Source organism: Tiliqua scincoides, chromosome 8 (assembly GCF_035046505.1).
Source record: "Tiliqua scincoides isolate rTilSci1 chromosome 8, rTilSci1.hap2, whole genome shotgun sequence".
In the NCBI taxonomy this organism is placed as follows: Eukaryota; Metazoa; Chordata; class Lepidosauria; order Squamata; family Scincidae; genus Tiliqua; species Tiliqua scincoides.
Genome location: NC_089828.1, coordinates 16519257 through 16543775, shown reverse-complemented (window position 1 = coordinate 16543775; position 24519 = coordinate 16519257). Strand labels below are relative to the sequence as shown.

Genomic DNA, 24519 nt, shown 5'->3' with positions numbered 1-24519 from the left:
AGGTTTATTCCCTCTCTTCTCTGTGTGAAGATGCTGGGGACTGAACCGAGGACCTCCTCCACACAAAGCAGGCACACTACCACTGAGCTGCAGCCCTTCCCCAAAACTGTTAGGTTGATACCGTTACATAAACATGTGTCAGCATAAATAGATCAGTGATGAGAGGGGTATGGAGTGCTGAAGTGCAGCATCTGGAGACGAGCCAATGCCCAGTCCAAGATGTCTGCCGTGGCATCAAGCCATGGCTGGTAGGTGGCAGGAAACTGGAGTTTGGAAGTGCTGAAAGCTTAAAAGCACATGACAGAAAGATATTCAAGGTTGAATCCAAGTACAGAATGCCCAGGAAGCAAACCATTGGCAGCTTGCCTTGTTGTGTAGACCAGGGGTGAGTTGACTTTAGTCGTACAGTGAGTCACTAGTGTGCGTTAAAAATTACAAAGCAAGAGTGCATATTTGAGATCTCTTAACAATTAAGGCATAACTAATCTGAGTCCTGTGGTCTGTGTGCTCTGGCAGGATGGAGCAATGTCCATGTAGCAAAATACTTCGCAAGAATCCCAGTGACCAGCAGGTACTAGGTAGTTCTCTACAAATTGGCCAGTGGTCCGCTGATGGACCACAGTCTACCCTCTGACCACCCATGGTACAGAACAGGTGAAGCAATGCCCCAGAGGGTGCAGGAATCGGTGCCAGCCAATCAGTGCAGCTTGGGAGTGGATTTGGGAGCATAAGACACTGCCTTAAACAGAGTCTGACCATTAGTCCATCTAGTTCTTTATTATTGGCACTGATTGGCAGTGGCTCTCCAGGGATTCAGACAGGAATTTTTGTCTGTCCTCCATGGAGGTACTGGGCATTGAACCTGGAACTTTCTGGATGTAAGACATGTGCTTTACCAATGAGCTATGACTCATCCACAAACCGAAGTCTGTGGTCAGTTGCAGTGCATTCCTAGATGTTTGGCAGGTCTGACCTTGATAGTCCTCTGGATAACTCTGTGGATAGGGCAATTGCCCCAGAGCCTGCGGGTCCAAACTGTAATCTTTCTTTACCCTTTGCTCCTGATTAGAAATGCCTTAGCAACTTTAGATGCCCCTTGGGGCTCTCCAGCTTTGGAAAAAAAATATTTGATGGGTTTACAGCTCTGAAAATCAAGACTTCTGAGCCTAATTTATTTGCCAAAAAATTATTGTAGTACCACAGCTTTTTGGGGAACACCTCATAATAGTTAACTTATCTTGCGACTGGGCAAAGAGGCACTTTTTCAGATGGTTCTTCTCTTGAATGTAGCAGGGGGCACATTCCAGCGCAGTGTCTTTTCCTGTGACTGTTTGCTGGCATTTCATCTGCATCTTTTCCAATTGTGAGCCCTTCTGGAACAAGGAGCCATATAGTTATTTGATTTTCTCTGTAGAACACTTTGTGAACTATTTTTGTTGAAAAGTGGTGTATAAATATTCTTAATAATAATAATAGCAGCTAGATGGGCCTTTATTTCAAATTGTACTTCGAAGGCAACACTGTCTCACCACATTCCTGCCCAAGCCATAGCCCAAAAGTGGGTTTTTATGCTGTTGCTATTGCTATACATGAAGGTCCAGCCAACTGCTTTGATGGTTCCTGGTGTCTGTTTGCCACGTGCTTTGCTGCTTTTGCCTGTTGATCCCAGACAGCTATGTGAGTGGTGGGTCAGTGGTGGACAGGGGGTCTTCTTGCTAAGGATCTGAATAAGGCACTGAAATTCTTTTGCCCAAGAGCCAGAAAACATGACACTGAGATATCTTAGAACAAAAGCCAGTTGCCTAGCCTGGCTTCTTCCTAAAACACTTTGGATAAGGGTACAGTCCTAACCCACTTTCCAGCATTGGCATAAGGGCAATGCAGCTTCGAGGTAGGGGAACTGACATTTCCTTGCTTTGAGGAGGCCTCCTTGACTACTTCCCACCTGCAGGATGAAGCACATGTCCCACTGGCACAGCTATGCCAGTGCTGGAAAGTTGGTTGGGATTTGGACCTGTGTGTGTTAAATATGTGTTTTGGAATGACATATTTTACACAAGAAGCTCGACACCTGTCTTTGTGACAAGGTATGAATGCCCTAGTGTTTGGGGAGTAGAGTAAGAACTGAACTACAGATATATATTTTAATCCGAGATATTTTGGCCACAGAAAGCAGATCTTTTGTATACATTTCTACTGCTTAACACTACTATCGGCAGGGTTTGAGGCATGGTACAGAAGCCATGGAATGGAGTCCAGGGGATCTTAGATTATGGTGGGAGCAGCAAAGAGACAGAAGGAGAACAGGACTAGATAAAGAGTAGAGGGGCAAGGGAAATTAATTTTTAACAGAAAGTGCAAAAGGTCTGCTAGAGATATGGGAGATCTAAGATGTGAGTGGCTAATTGTGATCTTTTCTTCTTTTAGACTTGTAAAGTGTGCCAGATGCTGTTGCCTAACAAGTGCAGTTATTGTGCTCATCAAAGAATCCATGCTCACAAATCCCCTTATTGCTGCCCGGAGTGTGGCGCCATTTGCCGGTCAGCATATTTCCAAACCCATGTCAAGGAGAATTGCCTGCATTACTCGCGCAAAGTTGGCTACAGGTTTGTGCTAATTGTGGGTAACAAGGAAAATGTGTCACAAGTTTTGATCAGAAGGAAAAGAGCTTCAAATACTCCTGCATTAAATTTGCAGCAGATTCGTGATGCAGATTAGCTGGTGATTTCAAAGTTACTTTCAAATTCTTTTTTTTTTCCTCATCATACCTTCAGGAGATACACATTTAGGAGATGGGCATTCTCTGCTTAGAATAATCAATGTCCAAACTTGCATGGTAGTAGTTTAAGATGGAGGCATATTGTAGGTACCTGAATTTTCTAGGTCTCTCTTATACTGTATTTAGTGATTGTGGACTGATTCTGACATAATTGCTTTCCTTCTCAGAACAGTGTTGATATAAAAAGAAACTGAATGTGCTCAAGCTCTGGTATTTCTGTGGTTTAACTGAAAAGAAAGGGATGTGATAATGATTCTAGAGCAGGGGTCTCCAAACTTTTGGGCCAGAGAGTTGCCTCAAGTATCTGGCATGGTGTTGAGGGCCAGGAAAAAGATTTAAAATTTAAATAAATAAGTTAGAGATGGAACTTAGATGCGTGAATAAATGAATGAATGGGCTAATTCATTCAACCTCTCTCACCCTCAGAACACCCTCCAGATACAACCAGAGCACAGCTCTGGTCGTGTTCAGTCATGTTCAGTTGAGTGGGCCAGAGGCTTTCAAGGGACAAGAGCCTGGCTGAGGGCCAGATAGAGGCTTGCTGCGGGCCGCATGTGGCCCCCAGGCTGGGGTTTGGAGACCCCTGCTCTACAGCAAGAGCACCAATAGCCTGGATACACTTTTCCTTTGCTGATAGCCAAGGCAGAACAATGCAGAATGAATGAAGGACTTCTTATGCAACTTTGGAAAGAGCCTGAAAGCCAGAGTTAATGCAGGCAATAGAGAATAATGAGGCTTGGTCATGTGCTTAACTATTATTGCTGCTAACAGTAATTATGTTTTGATTTGAATGCACATTAAATTAGATAAACCCTGCTTGATGTTGTCAGGAAAAAGGCACTCCCAGGAGGAGGCTGGATGACGAAGGGGAGTAGCATGTCATGGTTAGCACACACCTCTTCCTATTCCCCACTTCCCCTTTACTAGACCAGCAGCTGAACAGGGGAAAAACTTTGGCAGTTTGAGTCTGCTGCCACCATCCCAGGCTGCAGAGGCCAGGCAGATCTACACTGGAACATGAACCTGATTCTGAATCTCATTCAGAAAATGTTAGCTTCCTGAACTAAAGACTGTCTGTGAAGTTATGAAAGGTAGAGATTGGATTTCTCAGGACTCAGTTGAGTCAATTGCTGCACAAAAGAACAGGCATTTGCTTCTGTAGTTCTCTGGCCCATAAGCTTTTATTACAGGAACTGTAAGTACAAACAGAACTCTCTAGGCCAAGCACTGTCACTGTCATCTGGAAAAATGACAAGCAGTCCATGTGACCAGGAACAAATAAGTGTCTGATGTGCAACCATGCTTTCCTTGGCAGTGTTTCTCAGAGAAAAGGGAATCTCTCTGTGGGTAGGTGATGTGTAATAAAAAGTTCAATAAAAGTTTCAGACCACCAAGCTTTTCACATACAGAAAAAAGTATGAACTAATCTGTGGAAGCTCAGCACAATCCTATGCACATTTACTGAGAAGTAAGTCCAATTTTGTTCAATTGGACTGACTTCCAGATAAGTCTGTATAGGATTGCAACCTGAATGTATTAGTCCAGTGGTTCTCAAACTGGTGGGTCACGACCCACCAGCTTGTGTAAAACTTCCCTGTCCCTTTAAAGGGCAATGGAAGGGAGGAGGTAGTGATGCTGTCCCCAGGATCAACAGGGGTTAAAGGGGGCCATTTTTACTTACTGAGGGCTGCTGGCAGCTGCAGGAGTTGCGGGGAGCTTCGAGCTAAGTCAAGAATGTTGACTTAGAATTTTGAGAAAAACCAGTTGCCAAGCAACCAGGAAGAGCTTAACTACCATTTTTTTTCAACCTTCTAACATTCTAAGTCAATGTTCTAAGCATTGGGGAACCCTGTGGAGGGCTGCTCAGGGCTTTCTGCAATTCCTGCAACTGCCAGCAGCCCTCAGTAAGTAAAAATAGCCTCTTTTCAACCCCATTAGCAGCACAATCCTGGGGATTGCATTGCTTTCCTAGCCCCTCCGCCTCATACACTTACTTAGGGAGTAAAACTCTCCCTAAGTTTGAGAACCACTACATTAGTCCTTCAGGTGCCACAAACTCTGTATTGTTTTTATTGCAACAGACTGACATGGCCATTGCTCTGGAAGTTGTTGAAATAAATAAAGCTACTCTGCAGTTCACTAACAAAGGATCCAATTAAAATCCAGCTGGGTGATTCCTTGTTTCCTAACACTTCTGATAAATCTTTCCTGTCATTAGGTAGCTCTTACTGCTTAAGGTGCTCAGTTTAACTGCTTTTTTTTTCCTCCAGATGCACTCACTGTGGGGTTGTCTTCATGTCACAAGCTATGCTAAAAGTGCACATTCATGAGAAACACTGTGAAGTCTTCCACAAGTGTTCATTCTGCCCCATGGCCTTCAAGTCTGCAGACAGCACCACTGCCCACATTACTACCCAACACCCTGCAGAACCTCACAAGACCTCTCAGTAAGTGCTTTCCTGTGTAAATCCATCACCCTTAATGGTTCTGGAACTGCCTTCTCTCACCAGGGTCCTTCCTAAATGTGCTTCTTTGTCCAAGGTCTTTCTGTCTTCTCTTCATTTGTGCATTGGACTGGTTCCATTCCTTAAGAACTTGACCCTCAGAAACATTAGTTATAGAATTTGCAAACCCTTATTCTTTGAAAAACATACAAATGTTAGTTTTGGAATGTTTTTTTTTTTTATCTTATGCACACATATGATCTTATGCACACTTACTTGACAGAATATGCCATTGAACTCAGTGGAGTTTACTTCCAAGTAAACAGGGATTGCTCTGGTAACTGTGTGGCACAACCGGAGACATTGCCTCAGGTCAGCCACTCCTGCTGCTGCTGTATTTTAAAAAGCCTCTTATGTGTTTCAAAAAGCTCCATTGTGCAGTTTATGCAAGCCAGGGTGTGTGGGATATCTTCTTTTATTTAAAGGGACCTTCCTTTGCACAATCCCTTTAAATAAAACCAGAAGTCGCACACTTTCTGGTTTGGGAAAACTGGGCACAGTAAGGAAGCAGATCAATGTGGCTCATGTCCACAGCAAGCTGGAGGGAGGTGGGGGTAAACTGAGGCTAAAGGGCACACCAAATCCACCACCCCTTTGCTCACAGTGATTGATGCAAGCTGCATCAGCTTGTTTCATGACTGGGTCCACCAGTTCCTTAGTCTGTGCTAACATTGGCACATGAGGAAGAAGCTGTTCATTCTCAGCTGTTAATGTATAACCATCCCCTGTGCCCTGCATGGTACTATGTGACTTGGTTGTGTACTGGCTGCATGTTGGTAGCAATGTGCTATCCAGCCACAGAATCCTAAGAGCAACCACTGCTGGTGCCCTCTGTGTTCCAATGGTGTGCATGGCATCTTAAGAAACTGCATTTGTAGTGCATTCTTTGCACTGTCTCGTCCCTGGTCTGTGGGGTATGGAGTACATCACAAACCATCATGCTGCACTGGAGCAATGGAATGTGTAAGTAGGGTCTTTGACTCAGAGAGAGTACAGGGGGACCACCATATTCATAGATCCTGTATCTGCACCCCTTGCCTCCAGAGGCTCTTATACCTTTGAAAGGCATAAAAATGCTGCTTCTAATTTTATGAAAAAACCAGAAGTGATGTTTTTCGGCTTAAACAGCCATTCTGAGTTCCACAGAGGCTGTGGGAGGACAAATGTGGCCTCTGTGGGGCTCAGAAGAGCCTCTGGAGGGTGGGGGGTGTCCCCAATATCCATGGGGGGTTCCAGAACAGAACCCCGAGGATATTGGGGCACGCCTATAACTTTGTTTTAATATTAATTCAATCCAGCAAGAGGTAAAGCATAATCCATACTTGCTTTCCTTGTGTTACAACTACAGGCAAGTGATAGCACAAGCCCTTGCATGTCTACTCACAAGCCCATTGTGTTCAGTGTTCAGCTTATTCCCAGGTTCAGCTTATTCCCAGGTGCATAGGATTGCAACCTGAGACTCATTCAATTCTTTTTTAGGAGCACTTGCCTATACTTTAGTCCTCTCTACCACTTTTAAACTAATTCAAGTTTTCAGGGTTCCAGAGGACCATGTTGCATGCATACATAGGCAGTGTTAAGTGAGTTATTTCAAAGGCAATTGTGCTGAAGTAGGGCGCTGTTCTTTCATAAATACATTTTGGAAAACTGACGCCCCGTTGACAATTTCACTTTTAAATGGTTCCAGGGTCATCTACAAATGCTCTTGCGAGACTGTCTTTAACAAGAAGAGACTTCTGCAGGAGCACTTCCAGCAGAATGCCAACAGACTGATGGTGGGAGTGTTTAAGTGTCCACATTGTCAGCTGGTGTATATGCAGAAACTGCAGTTAATGCAGCATGTCAAGGTGAGTGGCTGAAGATGACTCAGTGCCTACACAGAACCCCTCGTCCCTTGCATATTTTAGACTTCCCTGCATGAGATGTACCTTCTGCTTTTCTCTTAGTTCTGCTGACATATAGAGATTCAGGCATTCAAAAAAAGCATGTCACATGCTCTTCTGAGGAACGTTAACACTTTAGAATGCGAGATTATATGTGTGAATTTTGTCTCTCCTTGAAAACTCTCTGCACATGTAAAACAAGCATGTCAAGCAAGACCAGGAGAAACCTAGTCTATAGTCTTTTGTTCCTGATGCTATATAGGTTTTCAAACAGAGAATATTTACATGGGAAGCATTCATATACAGATGTTCCCCAGTATCCATGGATCCAGTTCTCCACGTCTCTCGTGCCCCCCCATGCCCATTCACTTTGTTTTTATTCTTATTGGTAGTGCCAAGAATGAATGTCTCTTGCTTTTACAGGATGCTATAAGCATGAAGCTTATAGATGACAAGTAGGCAGGCAACCTGCACGCTTGAGGGGATGACTCAGAAAATGTTAGCAGGAAGCAGGAACTTAGTAGGCACAGGGGGTGCAGAGATAGTATTCCCCAGTATCCATTGTTTCTATATCTGCGAGGGGGGAGCCTGGAACATATCCTCTGAGGTTACGGGGCAGGGGGTGCCTGAATGCAGTCCTGTGTCTGCTTCCTAAAAGTGGTTTAGTCCCAAGACTTCTGGTTGGCTACTGTGTGAAGCAGGCTGCTTGACTTTGATGGACTTTGACTGACTCAACAGGGTTGATTTTATGTACTGTATTTGTATGAAATCCTATCTGTTTGAACTGCTGCCAGATTCAATCAAAGCCTTGATCTACACAGTAGCAGGTTATTGTGTTGCAGAAAAACTATTTCTGTCTCTTACTTCTGGTGCAACAACTGCCTTATACCATCATATGCTGTCTTTTGTGGGTTGTTTCGTAGTGGTTCATTTTTATTCCCCCCCAATCCTTTGAAGTTGGAGTTCTTCTCAACCATAGGTGATTTCATCTTATTTGCAAGCCACTGGCACATAAAGGCAAAACAAATATTCGGTTCACATTGGCCATTTTCAGCATGAGGAGAATTTGACAAAAGGTGGTTCACCATAAAATTGAAAACAGCACATGCAATTTCCCCCAACAATCCAAGCAGCATATAAGTGCATCATGCAGGATGATTTTCGCCCCTTAATCTTGAAAAGGAATGATGGCCCATGATGTTTATTGGACAATACAACCTGAAAAGGAACCAGAAACTTGGACACTTCTTGAGTAATTTCCTAAACCCACATCTGACTTGGACCAGGGAGCTAATTTGGAGGAACTATATCCAATATGAACCTACTCAAAACATTTAGAAAATAAACCATGGGCTTTTTTGCACATTCAAATTATGTTGTGGTACTTCTTGCTCAGAGGATGATCTAAGAGAAAGTACTCCTCCTTGAGTTGACAGAGCTCTTCAGAAAGTCATATTTTCTGCTTCCAGCAGCAGCGCAATCCTGGCGATTGCATAGCTGCCTTAGCCCCACCCCCACACTTACTTAGGTGGTTCCCAACTCCCTTGTAGGAGTTTGGGAACCAGTATCTTAGACAGTGTGATATGAAACAGAAGAATGGTCTAGCTCAGGGCTGTCAAACTTGTTTCATACAGAAGGCCGAAGTTAGCATTCAGGGCTCCAGCTGAGGGCCGGAAGTGATGTCATTACTCAGAAAGTGACATCATTAAGCAGCTAATGGCCAGAAATCAGCCTCTGTTCTCATATAGAAACCCATTAACTGCAAATGACAAAAGAGAAAGTATGCAAATCTGGAACATATTTCAAGATTTGGGAAAGCCCAATTTTCGTGTGGGCTGCCATTTCAGCTGTAACACCTTAGCAACTGAGAGCCTGAGGGCCAGATAAAAAGCTTCTGGGGGCCACATCCAGCCCCCAGGCCTTATGTTTGACACCTCTGGTCTAGCTGAATCATTCAGTTCCAAATTTCCCCTTGATTTTCTTTCTTAAAGTGACAACGTTGTCTTGTCAGTGATCTGCAAGTTTGTTCTCTGAGAAGAGTCTTCATTCCATTAGTTTCAGAAATGCCATCAGCAGTCACGGAAAGGAATTGTCACAGAATTCACGTTCTGCTACCTTATGTGTTTGCAAGCTGTCTTTACAATTAGTATACTTGAGAGAGAACAACCACATCCATTTTAACTAGAACTGCCTCTTGGTTAAGTCAACAAAAATGATTCTCTTGATAAGTACAGATTCAATTATTACTTGGTAAGCTTCTCACTATGGTAGCAGCAGCTAAGATGCAGAAGGACTATATAACAAAAGTTGCAGTCCTATACATACTTATTGGAAGTAAGTTCCATTGAATTCAGTGGGATTTACTTCCACATAGTCGTATGTAGGATTGCGCTAACTGTGATAGCTGTTGCTTTCATGTTTGACTTTTGTTCATTAGAGCGTCCATGGGGTCCCTGAAAATCCTGAGGATCTTACTAGCTCCCGGCAGAAGGCGGAGACAGCAAGTGGCAGTGGTGTTCCACCAGCATCAAAGGAGCTGATGGTTATCAATGGTACTTCCCAGACCTCTTTGTCTGCAAAAGACCCAAGCCCAGAATCAAAGTCCAGGCCAAAACCTTGCAGTTGGACTTGTCGAGAGTGTTCACAGTGGCTCCCTGACCGTGAAACCTACGTGTCTCATATGAAGAAAAGCCATGGAAAGGTAAGAATCTATACGAAACTTGAGAATTCCATCTCCATAGGATTCATTTAAAATGCTAATAGCTCTGCGCCTCCAGAATATGCAAGCATGGATAGAAACAAGATTTGTACTGGCTTTTGCCTGTTGCAGGCTTGTGTGAAAGTGCTTTCAGAAGTCAGAGATATCCTTCAAAGTATCATTCTGCTTCTCTTTCCTTGAGAGTGGTCTCCTTTAAGTCTGCAGTTTGGAACCGAAGAGACTGGTTTCTTCTTCACAACAGCTTCCTGAGATTGGGTCATGAGTCTTCCCAGCTGGGGAAATGAGATTGAGGAACTGTGAATGTCTCAAGGCAAATAGGTGTTGATGGCCATGAATTGCTTCATGCCATGAGAAAGTGACATGTTAGCACTATCTGCAATATACCTCCACAGCAACATTGGAAGGATAGAATTTTGTGTGTCAGCACTGGGGGAAACATATACCTGAGAGCCACAACTGCTGTGTATTTACCATCCCTCCAGTGGGGGATGAATAGCAACTACATCTTATGCCTGCTGTGTGAAGTGGTCATCTGCTAGAACGTGCAGATCCAAGACTCACTGCTGTGGACCATGCTGTGGATGTTCTTCCCATCAAAACTAATTCTTCTATTGCTTTCTTTAGAATGTGAAGAGATATCCCTGTCGGCAGTGTGACCAGTCATTCAGCATCTCCAATTCTCTGCGCAGACATGTTCGTAATAATCATGACACAGCAAAGAAAGTTTACACCTGCTGGTAAATGCACAATATTTTCCCCCCCTGAATTTTTCATGGCTGAACCTGCCTTCTAGGCTAAAAAGTACTTTGAATAGGTCATACCTGCTGTTGCTTCCTGGTTCAGGGCATCATGTGCTGTTTGTGGCAGATCTTTAGGTTTCCTGGCCAGATTTCCTGATAAGACTGTAACATGTTAGGCATTAAAATTGTAACTGAAATAACAGCATATGCTTCCCCTGTTTACTCCTTTGTCCACCAGTCTTCTCCTGCTCCACTGACTCCCTTGTGTCAGAATCTAGATTGTTGACCTCTCAGGGCAGGGGCTCGTCTTTTCACGCTTTATAAAGCACCATGCTCATTTTTATTTCTCTGTTTATATTTATCTGAGTATTTGCATGTTGTCTTTCCACCCCCTAAGAGACCCTAAATGTGGTTCATGTTTGGTTAAAAACACTGTTCCTTCCTTCCTTGGAGGCAGTTGGTGTTTCTCTGGGGGAGGATAGGGGCACAATTGAGCATTTACACTGATGGTGCTACGTAAATAAACAAATAGTTTAGATGTATGTAAATTTAGTGGCAAGCTCCCTATGGAAGCGCACTTATTGTGACAGGTGCATATGCTTCCCTTCAGGATCTTGATGAAGAGTCTTTCGCTCTCTTGTTTGGGAGAAACCTGGAATTGGACAGTGCTGGCAGTACTTCTTGAGTATGTGGCTGTACACAGAAAGCCCCCCCCCCCCAGCTGATTTCAGAGTGCAAAAAGAAGCAGAGCAGAGGGGATTTGTATTATTTAATACAAATAACTAAAAAGCAACCTTACAGTCAATCATACCAGGCACTTGGAAGGGAAGCCCCTCCCCAGGGTCTCTTGCCTGCAATATGGGGGAGGGGACAACAATTAGCTAGGTAATGTAGAGGAGTGAAAGCAAGGGGAAGCTAAATGCTCTCCTCACCAGAAATTATCCTTGCACCATTCTTGTTGCTATGATCATCTGTGTGTAGCTTTAGGGCCCAATCCTATCCAACTTTCCAACACCAATGCAGCTGCAATGCAGCTTTGAGACAAGAGAACAAACATTCCCTAACCTTGTGGAGGCCTCCATAACTACCCTCCTACCACAGGATGCAGCGCACACCCCATTGGCATAGTTATACCAGGATTGGAAAGTTGGATAGGATTTGACCCTTACTTGCCAAACTCAGAGGCATTTGATGCTCCTTTCTACACTGACAGTAGAGCTGCACGGAAAGCAGTGAAAGTAGCTGACTGCAGAATGACCTGAAAATACTCAAATGAGATAATGTAATTGTTGGGGCTTCTAATGTCCATGTTGTGATTTGACATTTTTTCCTAAAGGAAAAGAAGAGTGAGTCCTTATCACTCTTAAGATGAAGTAGAAACATTGGCCAAAGAGGCTGGATAATTCTGTGCTAGAAGGCAACTTTCATTGTTTTGCAGCCCAGATAATATATAATGTATCTGGTATCTTGAGGGTTTCAGCTCCTGCATTTTGTGGTCTCTAGAATTCCTGCTTCACTTGCAGTTCCACGAAGACATAGACAAAACAGGTCCCTGCAACACCCTTCCAGAGCAAACCTTTTCCTTTTCTCTAGAATGAGAAGCAGTTCTTATCCTCTCCACATTACAGATAAGGTTATGGGATCTGCAAGGAGGGTGAAGGTCACCTCTGGTATAGCTGTGAATAGAAAGCTCAATTCTAAGGCTCTTCTGATGGAATGTTTGCCTTCTTATTTGGCTCTTGGCAAACAGTCCTATGGCTGTAAGTGCTTAGCAGGGAAATGTGGCATTGGGAATGGATCAGTGGCCCACATTGCTTGAAGATTATCTCACGATCCAACTGTTTCCTGGAGTCCATCCTTTGCTTGCGAGTTTGTTTTTGAGCAAATTGCATGCGCTAAGTGAAAACGTACTCAAAGGTGCGCATTAGAACTGGCCTTAAAATATTCCATGTACCAGATTCTTTAAGCAGACACAGAATCTAAACCTAACAGAGTCCAAGTGTTCTCTAAAGTCTTCTCTGTGTCATCTTTGTAAAGCTGTGGTTTCTGCCTGTCTTTGCTAGCAATTATCTTCATAGTGCTTCTTTCAAGTCTAGTGTGATTTATAAACATTGGATGACCTGGAACTGGCACTCCCATTTCACAATGGGTCTGTGAACGTCTTAAATGTTCTTTGGAAGGGGAGAGGTTAAATGTACTTAGGATGAAGACTTTTATTAACACACCTACCCAGTGTTTTCAGTAATTCTGTTAAGACCCAAGATTGTAATACAGGAACATTTTAATTATTAAAAGCCTGTCTGAGAAGCTTGTCTCACCCAAAGGAATAGCAAATCTGTTTTTCAGAACTTCATTTTATAATTTTCACGATCATTATTCTTTTCCATTTTTATTTCATATTTATTGTAAAAGAAAACGAAAAAGCATGAAGCTAGTGATACAGAACATTCTTTCTAAAAAATCTCACCTATCCAGTTCTCAGTTGCGAGATGTCACTTTCTTCACAAAGGGTGCAATCCTACCCTGCGCTGGAACAGGCGAGCCAAGAGGCTTGTGCTGTATCCAGCACAGGATGGGGCCCAAACTATTCCCCTTACCTCTGGGTAAGGCACCCTGGACTTGTGCCTTACATCAGTCACCTTGGACTTGTGCCACCTCCGAAAGTGGCACAAGTTCGAGGAGCACGGAGCAACTTGAAACCACTCCAAACTCCCCAGGATCAGGGGCTGGGATCCGACATAACTGCTGGCTCCCAGCCCCATCTCCCACTCCCCACTCACCTGCCCCTGGGCTCGCCAACCGCCCACCCTCCCCCTGCCCCGGAACGCCTCCCCACCCACCCCAGAGTCTTGCATTGGCCCAGCTGGACAACGCAAGGCTTGCTGTGTAAGCTGCCATGGAGGCTGGATTCAGCCTCCATGTGCCAGTTCACCGCCATGCGCTGGCACAGCTTGCTCATAAGAAGGCGCAAACGTGCTTTACAGCACATATGCAACCCTCCTGGGCCAGCACAAGGGACTTGTGCTGGCCCAAGTTCTTCTCTAGATTGCACCCAAAGTGTATTTGAATCCAAAAACAGCAAAGGCAAACCATAGTTTGGGGGATCAGAAACAACCCACAGACTCTGTTGCTCTGCTTGTTTCTGCAGCTTTGCTTTCAGTTTAGCAGTAACCAGACTTTGCCCTGATATCCAAATGGGCAAACTGTATCTAGTGCTTGCTGTGCTTTCCAGTTGTGATTCACAGGGCATGCACAAATTCAGTTTGCTCATTCAAACATTATGGTAATTCTGATTTAATGTTAGACTGCAAACCAGGAGCAAAACTATGTGCAAAGGGGGGAATGGAGGGAGTGCACCAGTTCGTGGTTTGTTTCCAATTCCCTCCTCCAAGCTAGAATTAGGAGCATCATCTGAATTGAGCCAGAGAGTCCTGAGGGGCACCTGTTTTGTGGGGGGAAACTTCACTTCATCGTATTTAACTTGAATTCAGACAATATACCGGTTAGAGTATGTTAGACAGAATTTACACTTTGCTATTCCATATGTTCCATCAGTGGTTCTTCATAGTGTATTAAAAATGACCAGTGTTTGTAAGATAGCACATTATGAGGGATGATGAGCAAACTCCTAGCATTAATGCTGTTGTCTTTCTTTGTCTTTCTAAGGTACTGCACAGATGAAGTTCAGACATTTCCTCAACTGTCTATACTAGAGAACCACATCAGCCTCATGCATGGCATCAAAAATCCAGACCTTTCCCAAATATCCAAAGCTAAAGTTTCAGCAGAAGACTTGACAAAAGTAATCCACAGTTCTTTATTTAAGATAGCATACTTGCTGTGTGTCTTGCATCTTTTGTCTTGTGACCTCTTCAGGCACTGTCCATTTTGTTCTGTATGTGGCTATGGGAGTTGATTTTCACCTCCAATAGATGATGATGATTTAATTATAAATTTTAAGAAAGGATTATAATTTTTTTTTAAAAATATTGAAATAAAACTTGAGTTTCATGGGGCTTTTTTTGGAAACTGCCAGATTTCCCATTTAATTTTCCATTTCCCTTGGATGGTGATAGAAATTTCAGGCATCCAGTTCCTAGATCCTCTGGATATATGGCTGCTGTAAAACTAATTCTGGCCTTTACATGAATTAACTTGCATTGAAACTTTCAACCAAAGGCAGTTTCCATGGACATCCTAAGACTTTCTATCCCAAAAGTTTCTGCCGGAAACAAATCTGTTTCAACAGATGAGTTGTCCATTTCAGGATTACCAATTATGGGAGCTTCCTGGTTAAATTTAGTATCCTAGATCAGCAAGCACCAAACCCTGACCTGCAGGCTGTATCCAGTGCCCATGAAAACCCCTCCCCCGCGTGAACTGAGCCTGCTATCTTCCTCTCCTATCTCCCCCAAACTTTGTGCCTGCACAGAAAACCAAGTGCAGAGCCTGCTGGAGCGACAGGATGTAGAAACGGCTGGCCGGTACAATATTTGGGAAATATCGGAGAGGAAGATAGCAGGCTCTGTTCACTTTTGGGAGAGATTGGAGAGGAAGATAGCAGGCTCTCCTGCAGAATGGTGGGCTCTGGTTGCTCTACAGAGGGTTTTTTCAGCATACATCAGTCTCAAGTTTGGAGACCATTGTCCTAGATATTGGTACACCCATGCATGAAAGCTGAAGAAAACAGGTTAAGCCATTTCTGCCTAACGTTGCCTATATGCAACAGGGACCAAATGTGTACATCTGTGGGCCAGGCAAAAATGGGTTAATTTTTACAGTACAGTGGAAGATCACCAGACAGATTATGAACAGAGAAGGAGGCTTCTGAGATGCTGGTAATAAGTCTTTCTGGACATCTTTGGGGTTGTGAAATCATCAGCTTGGAATGCTACAAAAAATGTGTAAAAGTGAAAAATAATGAAAATATAAATGGGGCAATGAATGCAGTTGGTGCTATTCAAAAAGAGCACCGCCTTTAGCACATTAGTTGCTTTTCTAACAAAGCACCAGAGACCGCAGTTGTACTACAGTTTTGTTTCCTTCTCCAAACTGCTGCTCCATTTTGTTTTGTATAGAGTAAATCAGATTTAGCGTTTGGACTCTGTCTAGTCCACCATAGGTACTCTGCCCTTGCTTGGAGAGATTCACACAGAGCAAAACAGAGCCCTGTTCTTCTGTTGTTTCCAGTGCAGCTACACCAGTACATGTCCAGATCCTGTGGCAAGCTGCCACTAGCTAAACACTTTCCTTGTGGAGGGGAAAGTAGCAGCTGGATGGATACAGGAGGCATGGTCAGATTGTGCACTTTTCTCTCCCCCCTCCCACTGCCTAATGTACTATGTGATCATGGGCATGCATTGTGCCATAGGAAGATGGAAGGAGGGTATGGGGTTATGCCTGAGGGAATCCTTCTTCGTGTTAAGTAGTGTGCCCGAGATAGCTTGAATCAAATATTTACTGTGCAGAGTGTACATTAAATCCATGATCACTTTTCCATCCTTTTTGGTAGGCAAAATCTCCAAAGAGGGTATCTGCAGATGGCTTGGAGAAAATGGAAATTACAGCAGCAGGATCTGAGGATCCCCCAGCAAAAAAACTGAAGGTACATTGGAAATGTGCAAAATGTGGATTCACCACAGCCACTGAGACTGAATTTCAGGAACACATACCTCGGCACAAGACAGACAGCTCCACTTACCAGTGCCTGCTCTGTGGTTTGTGTTATACGTCTCACATCTCTCTGAATAGGCACCTCTTCATTGTTCATAAAGTAAAAGATCCGGAGGAAGAGGAGGAACAAGAACAAGAAAAAGAGTGTCGAGAAATGGAGTCGAATGAGAACGGACTTGTAGAGCCTAATGGCGAGATGAACGTTGCAGGAGAGGAAGGAGACGGTTCAGACAGCAAAGCGCTTGAGAGCGATCCCATGTCCCGTGACACAGAGAAGCCCCACTCTCAGAACAAACATTCGAAGTCTCAAAATATTTGAGTGTATTTTTGCTTCCTCCTAAGATGTTGACTGGAGGGGGGGGGACACATTTCTTAATGCTGTTTTTTTTTTTTCCCCATGGAATGGGCTCTGCATTCCATTCACTTTAATTAGTATGCAAAATGGAAAAATGACTGCCACCATCTCTGTAGCACTGAATATGTAATGGATGTAAGAGGAGGGGGAAGGGAATGTATGATTGAGGATGTCCAGCTGAACCATGTCTGAACCTTCAGGGTAAGGAGCACTTTTTTGCCTTTCCACCCCTTTTTTCTCCCCACACCCTGGAACAAAAGGAGCTGTTGTGCATCACTTTGTGGTCCCTGCCAGTAGCTCAGCAGGTTTTTTTCATTTTCTATCAAGAGTATTATCTTTAGGCATTTTTTTTCCTTGTCCATTTACACCAAATACTCATGTCAGGACTTCAGCCTTTCTTCCCAAATCGTGAATCTACAGAGGCTCCCTGCCATGGAATCATGCCACCCTCACCTTTTAGTTACTCCATAAATAAGACCCAATGAGTTTGAAGTTTGCGTGCGTGTGTGTGTGTGTTTAATTTGGCTCGGTTTTTCAGAGAGGTCCTTTCAGTATCAGTAAATCAGCAAGAACGTTTTGCACAAATAGAATTTCATGTTCTTGTTTGTGTATACAGGTGGGACCTTAGAATCCACTGATTTGACTCACCACTGATACCAGGGCCCAAAATCCCATTTCCTACCTTTGCGCTGTTAAACCATACTGGTTGCAAGCTTCTCGGAGTTAAACATAGCTTTAAAGACCCACTTCCGGGTTTCTTGCTCCTGCATTGTTGCCCCAGAATGTATTTGTATAGATGCTATACCACAGTGTTTCTCAGCGTTTGTCCTCTGCTGTACCACTTCACGTGGTCCACCTATTCAAAGTACCACTGGAAGTGATTTGTGATGACATCATCACCAGTTACTTCTGGGTTAGAAGGCCAGATGCAATGCGACAGACACTAGTAAGAGGCTCAGGATGGCAAAAGGGCTTTTTTGAACACAGAAGGAGTTCTGCCTACCAAGCCGAGCCGCCTACTGCTGTTTGTTGTGTTATGTTCCTGGTCTCACTGCCAAGCGGCAGGTATCCGGGGTCCCACGGGTACTGTCAGACACAACCTCAAGTACTACTGGTGGTACCTATACCACTAGTTGAGAAACACTGCTATACCACAGTTAGCCATTAGATGGCTGAATGTGAATAATGGAATCTAATTGAAACTAATGGAATTATTCACCCGATCCAGTGGCTGAATGTGGTATAGCATCTATACCTTGTTACAAAGCATTTAAATGTGAACCCTGGTATCCACAGGTTTCAGTACCCACTGAGGGTTCTGGAAAAGAACCCAAGTGCATACTCCTCGTTGTCAGGACTACAACCTTCTTTCCTCTCGCGTCACAAATCTACAGAGGCTCCCTGCTATGGAATCATGCCATCCTCACCTTTTAGTTACTCCATAAATAAGATCCAGTGAGTTTGGGGTTTGTGTGTGTGTTTAATTTGGCTCAGTTTTTCAGGCAGATCCTTTCAGAATCAGTAAATCAACAAGAATGTTTTGCACAACTAGAATTTTATGTTCTTGTTTGTGTGTATAGTCAAATCACAATGTTAGCCCTTAGGATAGCTGCACCCTTGCAGCCAGAGCCCAGTTGAGGCCTCCCTGCATTCAGAACACAACTGGGCTGCACATTGCAAGCTAAAGCAGAAGTTCATCTGCTTGAATAGTTGCCGCTACATCATGACCTGGGAACGTTGGTTATATATTTCCAATGGACTGCAGGAGTAAGCCTCAGGCACATCGTACCTTTCCCCACTTGCGCATCTAGCCTTTTAATGAGAATCAAGGCACACACGTATTAAAAGTCTAAACAAGTAAGTGTCTACACTACAGAAGAAGAAAAAAAAACAGGGGAGGGCTTGTTCCCATGGCTGCTGCATGTTTAAGTTGCATTCCCAGGCTGTGCATGATTTAGTCCCTACAAAGGCTCAGGATTCTCCCTCTTGTAGGCTGGCATATTAGCCTGCCTGTGGCAATTCCTTCTCTTGCTGTGTCAGCTGGAGCAGAATCACCCTATAAGGCCTGCAATCATGTGAAAAGGTGCTGAAGAAGAAACAGTATTCTGGGAAAAAAAGCATCTCTCTCTCTTGACAGCGCTCCCCCTCCCTCCATGGCTCAATCTATCTTCCATGGTTGATTCAGCCTGGAGCATTCCAGACCCGCAGTGAGGCGCAGAGGAGAGAGTGGTCAGTACCAAGAATGCTTTCCTCACTTCCCCGTCCTCTTCAAGTGCTCCAGCCCCCTTTCAATAGCACATCGCTCCTCTTGTACTCAATTGGCTGAAACGATTCTGGAGACTTGTTTCCCGTACAGTCACATTGACTCTTCCCCCAATCTGTGCCGTTTTATCTTATGCGTGCTTTTTCTCTCATGCTTTGTGTAATATTACTTTTTATACGGTTTTTATGTTTTGAGTCAGAATCTTGCTCATTGTTTACTATAAATAATTTAAAGAAAAAACCTATTTATCTTTTATTGCATTTGAATTGCTCACTTTTCTTGTCTGTGTTTTTTGATAAAAACCCTTTGTATTTTTTTGATACTGTGTACATTTAGTCTAGGGAATGTTTTCCAAGGTAGCCTAGCTAAAGTAACAATAGGGTGGGGGGATCACTCCCAGGCCATCACATAATCTATTTAATCTGCAGTGGCATCTGTGCCTTGCTATAATGTTTACTTCAAAGTATTTCAAATAAAACCATCTAACAATGTATAGCTCCTGGGCTCCATTCTCTGAGACTGTGATTCTGCCAGGTGCTTCTCTAAGGAAGCTGCAACTCTGTCCTGATCCCTTATTCCACATTCTGGGGGTCATACATGGGATCACAGGCAGGCATATCATCTTTTTCTCTCACTTAGACTAAACAATTCATCTTACATGTTGAGACAAGTATTGCAGAAGGCAAATATTTCCTAAGCTCTGTTATTTTTTTCCTCGTGGGCATCTTTTTTTTTTTTTTCCTTAAGGACCCCTCCATAAGTAAGGGCATACCTTGCACTTTCACCTGGGTAGGATCCAGAGCATAGATGAATGATCTGTTCAAAAATGGATCAACATGGATGAATGTCAAAGCACCACCTTTTTTAGCTTGCAAATTTATTTTGGCTGGTGAAAATCATAAGTATCTAACAATATAACAAGTGCAAATACATGTGAAGCCTAAATAAACAGGAATGAAAGAAAAATAAACATAACGTTGACGAATGTCATGGAAGGTTGGAAGAAATTAGATTAAATTAGAAAGGATGTGAACAAAAAATGTAGTTATAATTGAAAGCAGTTGAAACAAATCTATGAAAGTCAGGTGAATATAATTCAAGATAAGTCTATAGCTTTGAAGAATACTATAGGTCTGGACGACCTGCCTCTCCTTCCTCCAGGGCATCTCCAGCTGCCTTAAACGCAGTAGAATGAAGTGGCCAAATAGAATGAGGTGGCCACTTCAGACTGCAGGTGGGGGAGGAGTTGTCTCATTTTTGAATGCTCCCTTGCTCCCTCCTACAGCTTTCTTAAGAAGCATAATCCTATACGCATGTTTACTTGAGAGAACATTTTGTTGTATTTACTAGACCTTAATTCACAGGTCAGTATGCGTAGGATTGCAGGCTGACTTCCAAAATCAACACTTGGGAAGCCCCATCTACAAAGCAGCCTGCGTCAGCGTCAAATTAGAAAGAAAGCAAGTGTCCTGTTGCCAGAAGCCGCACCTAAGTGTATGCTTCTCATGAATATTGTGTGAGAATGACCTAGAGTCAGCATAGGCTTCGAATGTGACAGAGAGTGTGCACCAGTGCTGGAGATTGTATGGCCTTCTGGATGTTGTGCCTTGATCTGCTCCCCTAGATACTAGGGAGATGGATTTCAGTACTCCGGATGAGTACTTCCATATGCCCTCTCCAAAAACACAGTGCTTCTAATTATGAGTCAAGCTGGTCATGCTCTCCAATATAATTTTGAGATTGGTAGCTCTCCTTAAGACTTGTGTCACCTTGAAGATTAACAGATTTACAGCCCAATCCTAACCCACACTGGAACAGGGAGGGCAATTGTATCCAGAACAGGATTGGGGCTGGTTGCAGCTCAGCCCAGTAAAGCCACAGCCACAGCTTACCCTGCGTAAAGCCACAGCAACCCCAATGGGACCTAAAGAAGTGGTGCAGATTAGAGCAGCCCAGAGCTGCTCCAGGCTGCCCAGGACCAAGGTTAGGATCCGACACAATTGCTGGATCCTGGCCCCATCCCCCACCTGCTGCCCGCCCTCCTCCATCTTGAAAACACCTCCTTTCGCCCTCTCCACGTCCCCCCAGACTTCTGCACCGCCCTGACTCAGCCAGCACAGGCTTACCTTCGCACTGGCCCAACAGGGCTTAGGCCGGCCTCCCTGCTCCCCTGGTGGCATGAAAGTGCTTTATGGCACTTTTGTGACACTGTTGGGCTGGCACAAGCCGGCACATATGCTGCTAAGGGTTGCACCCTTATTGTAGTTCATGCCATGATACATCTATCAACCTTTCAGATGCCATAAGATTCTTCTTTGTGTTTGCTAAAAAATGTGTATTTTACAAACCTAACTGTGATTTCGGCCCAGTCAGAAGTTAGCAAATTGTGCTTTGTAGAAAATCCCTTTAAATTCAGTATTTGTATGTACTATTGGCAACCTTCAGTCTCGAAAGACTATGGTATCGCGCTCTGAAAGGTGGTTCTGGCACAGCGTCTAGTGTGGCTGAAAAGGCCAATCCGGGAGTGACAATCCCTTCCACACCGGGAGCAAGTGCAGTCTGTCCCTGGTCTGTCTCCCTGGCTATGGGCCTTCCTTCTTTGCCTCTTAGCCTCAGACTGTTGGCCAAGTGCCTCTTCAAACTGGGAAAGGCCATGCTGCACAGCCTGCCTCCAAGCGGGCCGCTCAGAGGCCAGGGTTTCCCACTTGTTGAGGTCCATCCCTAAGGCCTTCAGATCCCTCTTGCAGATGTCCTTGTATCGTAGCTGTGGTCTACCTGTAGGGCGCTTTCCTTGCACGAGTTCTCCATAGAGGAGATCCTTTGGGATCCGGCCATCATCCATTCTCACGACATGACCAAGCCAACGCAGGCGTTTACATTTGTATGTAAACCTAGCATAATTTGTATAGACTGCAATCCCATCACATGGTAGTTCTCAGGACTGAGCTCCTTGAACTGATCTCATTCCACCACTGTGAAGTTTCTTATTACTGGTTTATCAGGGGTAATAACTGCTAGTTATTTCCAGGCCAAATGCTATTGAGCAGTAGTGGTACGACCTGGAAGGCTGCCTGGGGTCCACCACCTCTGCATTTTTTTTATTTTTGAAAGTCACTTGCTGTGCCCTTCACACAGTTGCTTCAATTGGAGGACTTCTGGTTTGATTTAAAGTGACCACACAAATGAAAGAACTCCTTTGCTTACTGCACTTTCATGTTTGAAATAACTACACAAGGAGCAAGACACGGGGCAGGTGATCCACCTTGCACTCGCATTTAGGGGATACAATGTAGACCAGTGTGGCGTCCCTGGCAGGCAATAGTGGTGACAGACTGAGAGTGTAGGGCACTCCTCAATCCACTCACCTCTTCCCCCCCCCCCCGCAATCTGCTGCTTGCGTTGCCTAGTGAATCATCTTGCCTAATGAAAAGCCCTTCATCTGTATGTTATTTAAGTGTGCAAATACATGACTGTATTTTGAGCTAATGTGAAAGAAAAAGATGGTCCGGTACAAAGCCTCCCAGAACATTCCAAGCAGTATGAACTAAGGAATTATCAACTCATTGATTTCAGTCATAAGAACATCAGTAGAGCCTCACTGAATCAAGCCAAAGACCCATTTAGTCCAGCTTCCTGTATCTTACAGTGGCCCACCAGATGCCTCAGGGAGGACACAAGACAACAAGACACCTGCATCCTAGTGCCACTCCCTCCCATCTGACATTCTGAAGTAGCCTACTTCTACAACCAGGAAGTTGCATGTGCCCATCATGGCTTGTAATCTGTGATGGACTTTTTCTCCAGAAATCTGTCCTAATGAATCACCAATTCCCTTTTAAAAGCATCTAGGTCAGAAGCCATCACCACATCCTGTGGCAGACTAAGGACACACTAGGTAAAAAAAAAAAATTTCTTTTGTCTGTTCTAACTCTCCAGACACTCAAATTTAGTGGATGTGCCCCAGCTGTGGTGTTGTGTGAGAGGGAAAAGAACATCCCTCTATCCACCCCCCTACATAATTATCTAACCATTTTAACACAACACAGCACCTGTGCCAAAGAGCAAAAGCATTTTGCCCCCTTCCTTCTCTACGACCTGGGGTCACACTTTCTAGTCACACACCCCAGGTCATAGAGAAGGAAGGGGGAAAATAAAGAGAATAACTTTGATGTCTAAATATAATTAGCAGAATAATAACTACAAGTACAGTAGTGTGCTAACATCAGAACTCTTTCACATTTGGATTTGTGGATACAAATTAGGAATAGGAACAGATAATAAACCTGCTGTGTACAAGGGAAGATACAACAGGAGCATACATCACATTGTAACAAGAGCCAAGTGGGAGTGCAATCTATAGCCGCTGCACTGCAACTGCATTAATTACAATTAAGGAAGGGGGAAAATAAAGAGAATAACTTTGACGTCTAAATATAATTAGCAGAATAATAACTACAAGTACAGTAGTGTGCTAACATCAGAACTCTTTCACATTTGGATTTGTGGATACAAATTAGGAATAGGAACAGATAATAAACCTGCTGTATACAAGGGAAGATACAACAGGAGCATACATCACATTGTAACAAGAGCCAAGTGGGAGTGCAATCTACACCCGCTGCATTGCAACTGCATTAATTATAATTAACTTAGCAGTTAATTCAATTGCTAAATGGCATGCAATTGAATTAATCCATTGCAATGCGATCTCTAGAATTGCAATTTGCAATCCAGGAATTGCATGGACTTGTGTGCAATGCAATCCTAAAAATATGACTCAGCTGGTCCCCAAGCAGAAGGGAGGCGGAATTCACACTCCTTATGCAAGTTCCAGTTTCCCAGTAGGGCCTTCTCATCACTCTGGAGGCTGCAGACAGGAGCCACACTAGACAGGGTGTCCTCTTGGCGAGCCAAAGGACACACGTGATCATGGGAAGGAGCAGAACCTAAATCAGAGGCATAAGAGCATCCCAGAGATCCCAGAGTGTCCCATCTCAGGGCCTTTATGGGGAACTTCTGGTTTATATAGGAAAGAATTTTCTGTTTGCCTGGAGCAACGTAGAAATCAGTGCAGAAATTCAGTTTTTTGATGACTGATGATGTAACTATGTACATTTGTAACTATGATGTAACATTGGAAATAGCAAATACTGGAGTTTGTATGCCTCCTAACACAGGCTGTGATCCTGCCCACACTTTCCTGAGAGTAAGCCCCAATGAACACAATAGAACTTCTGAGTAGATATCATAGGATTGTGCCCTCATAGTTTTTTTCTTTTAAAAATATGTTTTAACATATTTGATACAGGTCATGGAAGCCGTTATGCCATGCTCATAAACAGACATATTATAGTTTATTAGCAGTTTAATAGAGAAAATGTTCAAATGTTTACTCATGTTAATGAACCAAAATGTTAATAATGTTTATTCTATGTTATGGGTGTTTATAGTCATTTAGTTTAAAACAAATAATGTTAAGAAATAAGGAAAATGTTATGTTCAGTACCAGAGAGCATTATTCTGGTCCTTTGTCTCTAGTCTGAAGCAGCAGGCAAGCTGTAAATCAAGGAATGTTTTTTAACTAAAGCTGTCAAAGGTTCAAG

General features: G+C 43.7%; 1 protein-coding gene across 1 annotated transcript in view; it reads left to right on the top strand.

Moving 5' to 3' along the window:
- ZNF592 (zinc finger protein 592) overlaps positions 1 to 19409 on the top strand; it is a 40293-nt gene extending 20884 nt beyond the window's left edge. Inside the window, exons 3-9 of the mRNA XM_066635284.1 lie at positions 2428 to 2606; positions 5050 to 5226; positions 6971 to 7130; positions 9604 to 9867; positions 10510 to 10622; positions 14292 to 14427; positions 16138 to 19409. Coding sequence (XP_066491381.1) covers positions 2428 to 2606; positions 5050 to 5226; positions 6971 to 7130; positions 9604 to 9867; positions 10510 to 10622; positions 14292 to 14427; positions 16138 to 16617 — 1509 coding nt within the window. The 3' untranslated portion in view covers positions 16618 to 19409. The remainder of the gene's footprint in view (positions 1 to 2427; positions 2607 to 5049; positions 5227 to 6970; positions 7131 to 9603; positions 9868 to 10509; positions 10623 to 14291; positions 14428 to 16137) is intronic.
- Positions 19410 to 24519: the final 5110 nt, after the last annotated feature.